This window comes from Atta cephalotes (assembly GCF_000143395.1).
Source record: "Atta cephalotes unplaced genomic scaffold scaffold00024, whole genome shotgun sequence".
Classification (NCBI taxonomy): Eukaryota; Metazoa; Arthropoda; class Insecta; order Hymenoptera; family Formicidae; genus Atta; species Atta cephalotes.
In genome coordinates this window covers 4,473,527-4,481,873 of record NW_012130088.1, presented here as the reverse complement: position 1 = coordinate 4,481,873, position 8,347 = coordinate 4,473,527, and the positions used below count along the sequence as shown (strand labels likewise).

The 8,347-nt window shown below is 26.4% G+C and overlaps 1 protein-coding gene across 1 annotated transcript in view; it reads left to right on the top strand.

Annotated features, from left to right (window-relative positions):
* Nucleotides 1-1,756: 1,756 nt before the first annotated feature.
* Nucleotides 1,757-8,347, top strand: part of LOC105620170 (short-chain dehydrogenase/reductase family 16C member 6-like) — a 35,751-nt gene continuing 29,160 nt past the window's right edge. The window contains exon 1 of the mRNA XM_012201675.1: nucleotides 1,757-1,985. Coding sequence (XP_012057065.1) covers nucleotides 1,757-1,985 — 229 coding nt within the window. The remainder of the gene's footprint in view (nucleotides 1,986-8,347) is intronic.

The following is an 8,347-nucleotide window of genomic DNA, read 5'->3' as shown; positions in this document are numbered from 1 at the left end:
TCCTCTCTTTGTTTTTTACTATTTGTTTTTTACATATATATATATAGAGGGAGGGAAGAAATTAGTGCCCTTAAATTTGACCTTGAAAGGATATTTATTATTTAAAGATCAATTTCGAAATTTCATATGGAAATCTCCTTTTTCATTGCATATTCTTGTATTATAATACACCTCGAGAGCTTTTCAAAATACTATAATAAAATATTTTTTCATTAAGTACTTTTCGAGATATCAGGCTTGAAATTTACAGTACCGCCGGCATTATGCAAGGTGTCCGGCCAATGGTTAAAACTTTTTAAATATTGTTCAGAATCTTGGATAACATTTGTCAAGATATTGTTTGGTTAAGATAATTGGTGATAGAGTTTTACAAGTTCTCTAACTATTAGATAATCCACATAAAAAATTAACTAATTTTATGTAAGTTTTATTTAATAAGTTAACAATGTTCATATTATGTTATATTTGCATTTCCTTAATTTCCAATTTACTTTGTTTACATAAGAAATGCTAATTCACTGCAATAAATAATTTTGACGAGATTCTGTTTATATGAGAATTTAGGAACGTTGACCACATGCACTACTTTTTATTCTGAAAATAATTTTTTCAATTTACGTATCATTTGACTTGAATACACTAAATATAATTGTTTAATTAATCACTTTACTATAATCCTTTATAATTACTGGAAGTGATCCAAAACTGAAGTAGAAACATTTAATAGTTTAATTGTCTTTGATCCATACTTTAATAAAAAATTTGTATATACATTTGAACATCTAGTAATGGCTTTTATAGGAATCTGCAATTTTGAATAATTTAATATCAGCGAATTCGGACGTATCAGTACATATTAAAGCCGTTGTTATACTGATTTAATCTGTATAAAAGTTAAATGCAAATATGAATTAAAATACAGATGTTATTAACAATACAATAAAATATATTGATGATTTTAATCCGTTACAATTTGTGTATAACGCGATGGTTTTAATGTGTATTAATGTGCATGCATGGTAGAAGTAACAAAGTATGCTTCTGCACAAGTATTTTACAGATTTTTATTTTCACCAAGGCACAGACTGCATCTAATCGAATTCGCTATACGTCAAGAAAAAACAGAATTGACAAAATTAATAACAATCTACATAAGATATGTAAAGAAAATCACATGCGCGGATCTATAATTAAAATTTATAATTAAATATTTAAGTGTATTTAAATGTATATATACTATATTCTAAGCGCAGGTATTTATTAGGGAGTTTTTGCAATAACGTAGATCCGGTGAACACTAACTTACGTTATACTTTTTTTAATTAGTTGTTAAGAAAAAGATAACTTGACCTTAGCGTTCATCACATCTGGATAAACGGTATACAAATTACAAAAATTTCCTATTATCCATATTTTACGCATTAAGTGATAATGACTTCACTATATAAATATATTCGCGGATAAAAATTATATATAATGTTATCTATTTTTTTATAAACGTATGATATATTGTCTAAAGCTAAAGATTATTTTTTATATTTCAGATTATAGCTATTGAATCATCAACGTAATCATCAGTCGCTACTCTATAAGTTGTAAATAAACTTCGATATACTGCGATTCAGAAATGACAAGCTGAACGATCGATAGTCTTAGTCGCAGAGAAGCCGCGCAAAGAGTTCGACGAGCAAAAGCTGTGAATTTAACTTTACGCAACGAGTGCAACGTACACGAAGTCTGTGTATATAGTGCCAATATGACATATTTACAATCAATTGGAGAAGTAATTGGCTTCCTGTTATTGTCGACCTTTTCGATATTGGATGGCATTATCAGGGCATTCATTCCCAAGAAGTATAAAATGAAGAATATAGGTGGCGAAATTGCTCTGGTGACAGGAGGAGGTGGAGGATTGGGGAGGCTTTTATCCCTCAGGCTGGCCAACTTAGGCGCCATCGTAATTATTTGGGATATAAACGAGACCGGTGAGTTTAAAATATAGGAATGGGGGGGAGTAACAATTTACTTAATTAACACTAACAACTTATCATTATTATTGTTTTTTTTACAATAACGATTTGATAATATTTTTATAATTTTTCATGATAAAGTCAGAGATGAAAAACTTTTGAAGAGTAACTCATTATTATTATTCATTAAAAAAACTAATTCGTTACTTTACTCATTATATAACGAGTAAAAGTGAATTAGTATAGTATTAGAATAGTATAATAATTTTTTTTCAAATATGTCGTTATCATTATCGCCATAAAAACATATAAAGTCATACATTATCAAATTATTATTATAGAAAATAATAACAACATTACAATCGAATCAGCAGATAATGTCTATAAAAATGTTTAAAAATATTTAAAAAATATCTTTGAAAACGTTTTTAAAAATGTTAAAAATAATGGATTAAATTATCTTATATTCATTAAAAAATTTATTTTTATTTAAACATTTTTTAAGATTAGAAGAAAATGTCTTTTTAATGTTAAAAATAATCTTTAACATTTGAAAAAAATGTTTTTAACATTTAAACACAAAATTAGAAAAAATATATTACAAAAATTTTTTCAAATTTAATTTTTAATTAACGATGCCTAAATCTTAAATAATTTTTACCAATTAATTGTAATTTTTCATTACATTTTAATTTTTTTTTTTACCTAATGGGATTTGAATCTGGGACATCGAAGTTAGAAGTCTTTTGTACTTTATTCATTACGCCACTTAATTTAAAGTATTAACACACAGTTCTTATTGTCTATATATAATACTTAAGGGGATGCTGGAGCTGCCTGTATTATCAATAAAATTAGAGTTTTTACATTTTATTCTTGTCGAATTTCTTCGTAGTGATTTCACAGAATAAAAATTTCTTTTCCATGATTAAAATATACATGCTAATGTATTTGTCGCTAGTGTATTTTGTGTTTAAAGTTGGAAAAATAAAAAATTACAAATTTTCGCATATTAGTACAGAACTCGATAATTTTATACTACATGAGGACTCACAATGAAATGAACAGACCAATATTATAATATCAATACAAAAATCATTCACATCAGAAGAACACATATTAGTTGCATACGCTAATCAAATAATGTATATTATTTGATTATCGAATATCATTATGACTGAGTTAAACTTAGTTTTAAATTCTCTATTTTTATTGTTAATCTGGAAAGGAATGATTATTGTGGATTAGAACATTATATATTGAACAAATATATAAAAGAATCTATCAGTGAAAAATGTAAAAAAGCCCATCAGAGCCTACATCAGCTATTGTAAATTGGAACATTATACAGCATTCCGCAAAAATGAAACACAGAATTCATCAATATTTTGATTAGGAAAATATCAAGATATTAGACGAGGAAAAGATACTTAATAAAAGACTGATTTTGGAAGCGATCCATGTACAGCAACAGAAACAGAGTTTGAATTTACAGAATGATATAGTATTTTTTAGACCCATTATATATGAATTTGTTTACGGAATTGTGACGTTGATTTTACTTTCTTTTATTCTTATTTTTATTTTTATTTCAATAACTACATGACTTTATTGTTTTGATTCTCATTTTATCTCTGACTATCAACACCACAAGACTTTTACATCAAGTCGCGAGAAAACGCTTACATGTAAGTTGATATAATTAAAATTCAGACAAATGATTTTAATATTTCTCTAATTTTTCATTTTCGTATTTCTTTTGAATGACTACAGCAAATCTGACAATGATGAGCGATGTGATTCTACTTAGTGACGCAATGTATATGACTTCGGTTTTACTTTATGTAAGTTTTTATATTATTATTGTATAACTTAATATTTTTAATAATCATTGGGCTATTCATTACAAAGCTAATTTGGATAAAGAAGAACGAACTAAATTATCGAGAATCATCAATTTGGAATTTTGATTTATATTTTATATTGATAAGGACCCGAATTGAAAAGTCGAAATCTTTATTTTATTTGTTTTATTATTCACACGAAAATAAAGAATTTTCTGCATCCAAATAGCTGCATGTAGGCTCTGATGGGCATTTTTACATTTTTCACTTATATATTGAACATATTGAAGAAGATTAAACATCGATCGAAACATTTATGATTTTGTAATAATAACTTTAAATATATGATATAATAATTTAATAATACTACGCTACTAATAATCGGTGTTTTGAATACTCCTTTTTTAAATATTGTTTATAATTATCAAGCCAATTTTTGAAAGAACGCCAAGATCGGTTAAATTTTGGATTACAAATAATACAATTACATAATCTTTACAATTATATAATCTTTTATTAAATCAATTTATTCCAGATATTGCGAGCCGATAACATTCAATTTCAACACAATCATTCTGAACGTTAATATCTTGGCATTTTCTATCGTATTTGATGTATTCACATATTATATATGATCGTGCTTAAAATTCTTATGTTTGTACACGCGGCCATACAATGCGTTCTCTCTATACATATCGGTTATTGCGAAGTATATTTCTGAAGCCTCAGTGATCGAGCTGGCTAAAACACTCTTCTCGGAAAGTTGAGAAGTTCCAGATTCGAATCCTGGCTAAGGTAATATTTTTCGCAATAAATTTTTTACTTTCTTTCTTTCTTTTTTTTCTAATTTAATTTAGGGGAGATTATTAACGTTTTCAATTATATCTGGAATAAATTGATTTAATAAAAGAATATATAATGTATTATTTGTAACATCCAAAATTTGATCAATCTTGGCATTCTCTATCGTATTTGATGTATTCACATATATGATCGTGCTTAAAATTCTTAATATATTATTAAGATCGTTTCGATGCGAATAAGCATCAAAATTTGTTAAATTGCTAGTCAATTTAACTCGTGATATTACTGTGGTAGTTTAGTAGAGTTAGCGTTTTCAAGACCGAAACATCATTGCGGCGCGCGTTTCTGGGGACTACATACGTAGTATATAAATTCACATAAGAATCATAGCATTTAAGATCCAGCTAAATCATTTAAGACTTTGATTTCTATAGTTTGTATAATTTTATTTTTTCCATCTTTGGATACCAGCGACAACTTAACGTGTAATTTTAATCATGGAAAAGGAATTTTTATTATGTGAAATCACTACAAAGAAATTCGAGAGGAACAAAAACATAAAAAATTACTAGTTCACTAAAAATTACTACTTTTATTGATAATCAGGCGGCTTCAGCATTCCCTTAATGTAATTATATTATGATTACTTTTCTTCCGTGATCATTTTTTATTCTGATCTAATTTTGACTAATTTGAGTTTTAGAAAATATTAAAAATTTTTATAATAAACGTTAAATAAAGATTTAAAACATATTTTTTCATATAAAAAGAAGAAAAAAAAGAAGAAGAGGATACATTATCGATTGAAATAAATGTTAAATAAATGTCTTTTTACTACAGTACAAATGAATAAATAATTAAAAATAAACATTTGATGAACATAAAATAAATGTTAAAAAATGTTTACTAAAATCATTTTTTCATAATATGAATAATTCGTGAAAAATAAATACTTGAAAAATAAAATAATAAATAAACAGTTAAAAAATTTTTTTAGAAATTATTTTAAATGAAGGTAACCTCACCGATTTAACTCACCGATTTAAGCAAAGTTATGCATAATTTAATATATATATTATACCGAGTGTTATTGTATGATCACAATAAAATTATTTAGAAACAGTATAATACAGTATAATATGCATAAAATATAAATATATAATTTTTCACGATAAAGTAAATATTTTGATAAAAGTTGTATTGTTTTAATGATGTATGATATAATAAAGTTATTTTACAAATTATACAAGTTATTTCCGTTTAAAAGGCAGGCTATTATTATCTTTTCAGTTTCGGTCCTGCGGTGTGGCCAACTTCCGATTCGTGCATTACCGATTGACATGATCAGATGAAAACATATTACATATGTCAATGCGAGTTGAAAGCACTGAAATATAATATTATTGGAACGCGGCTCTATACTGTCTTTACTAAGAATAATCCAAGGAAAAGCGTTATAAGTGGTATTTTTTGTCCTTTTCTAACTTGTACTCAGTAATATAATTACGCATGTGCGGTATTACACATGTACAATCATAGTTAAGTGTAGATTAGAAAAGAATAAAGATATCATTTGAAACACTTTTTGTCAGATCGCGAAACTAATATCAGCGCTCGTTCTAGTAATTTATTTTCAGTAATGTATTTTCAGTCAGAAGTTGACTATATCATAGCGCCGAAATTAAAAAGATATAAAAAAAAGTTATCTGCTAAATTTTAAACCGAAATAACTTGAATTTGTAAAATAATTTTATTATATCGTTATATTCGTTAGAACGATACAACTATTATCAAAATATTTATTTTATGCAAAAATTATGCATATCGCTCCGTTTTCTAAAATATAAATAATATTTTCAATAATGACTATGCTTACAATAAAATTTAATTAGAGTTTAGTTATATTTATTAGAACGTTAGATTTATCTCTGTTAATTTACAAAATAAAAAGGAGTCACTTGTATATATGCGGCATTCATAGTCTGTTCTTATTTTTCCTGTTTTAAATATTTCAAGACACTAATACGGCCCTCTGATTGGTTCGTGATTTCTTAAGATTGTATTTAAGACAGTCTTGAATATAAGATCTGACTGTGAATACTAATCTATATTAAGGGCAAAGTCCGCATAATAAACAGTGTCGGCATTGTTTGAGTTGCATTGCTCGATCCATGTTAATATTGTCCAACGCGATTAGATTGGACAATGTCAGCTCCTGGACATAGAGGGTATAAATAGAGTGGAGCCAGCTTTCTTTTATAAAATCACTTTTTAGTACAAATGCACCAGATCGTAAAATTACCAGATACTAGATATCGGATATTCGATAGGGTAATTATTCAACCGGATATGAATTCTATTCGGTTAGCTATTTGAAATAAAAAAAAGAAAAATAAGGAAAAATAATAATTTTCTTTTTAACAAAAAAAGAAAAAAAAGAAAGACGAACTGTGCAAGACGTTTAGCTGAAAAGAATAAAATTCTGTATCAATGACGCAAACTTTTAATATAAAATTTTAGTTTAATATATTTCATATTAGATATATTATATTATCAGATACTAATACCCAGCTAGCAACATCGAAATGATGTGAAAAAGACGTGTCTTAAATGACAGTGACGTCAAAGATGTGACTTAAGTGAGAATATAATTATGACGTGTTTTTAAATACTAAAATGGTACATCGTTAGCATTACGTCAAAAAGATATATCCTTGACGTCTGTATGTGATTTGTATATTCAAATTTTGATGTGAAATAGTGCAAATGCTTTAATGAGATTTTATACAATTTCTTGGTATTTATTAATTTTTCTATTATTCTTTCTCAATAGAAAATATGTGTAGAATTGATTTGTATAGAATTATTTTTCTTGATAAATCTTAAAATGAGTCCCCACACTTCCGATTTTGATAAAACTATAGGCTTATTCGACGCGTTTAAATATAATATAATTAAACAATGTTGTATATTAGAGCTACATTCCAAAATGTCCTCTCTGAGAAAAATTTTACTCAATATAATGTAATATATAAGGTAGACCATTTTAATCAATATATGCGACTATCTTGAAAAGGAGAAATTTTTTCAAAAAATGTTTCAGACAAAAGTTTTATGGTTTCAAGGGAAAAAAAGACGGTGATCTTGGTTCACCTTGATAAGAAGCCCAGGTTAAGATCAGGTCCATATTACATAAAAATTTTTTAATGGAACTCTCCATTTTTTATTGCGAATTCTTATATCTTATTTCAAGAATTTTTTCTAAAACATTATAATAAAAAAAAATAATAATAAAATCGAAATGTACTTAACGGAAAAACATTATTATAATAATATTTTTCCGTTAAGTACATTTCGAATTATGAGGTTTGAAAGTTACAGTATTGCCGGCATTTGCATTACGCAAGGTGTCCGACCGACGGCTAAAATCTCTTGAATGTTGTTCAGAATCATGTCCTGGATAACATTTGTTAAAATCAAGGTCACTGGTGTAATTGTTTCTCTTATTTTCATTTTTACATAAAAATTTTTAACGCAAAAATGAAAATAAGAAAAATGATCTTGATCTTAACAAATGTTATTCAGAACATGATCCTGAACAATATTCAAAAGGTTTTAGTCGTCGCACAGTGAGATTTTCAAACACGCATATATATATATATATATATATATATATATATATATATAATATATATTATTTATTTATTATATATATTTATTTATATATAT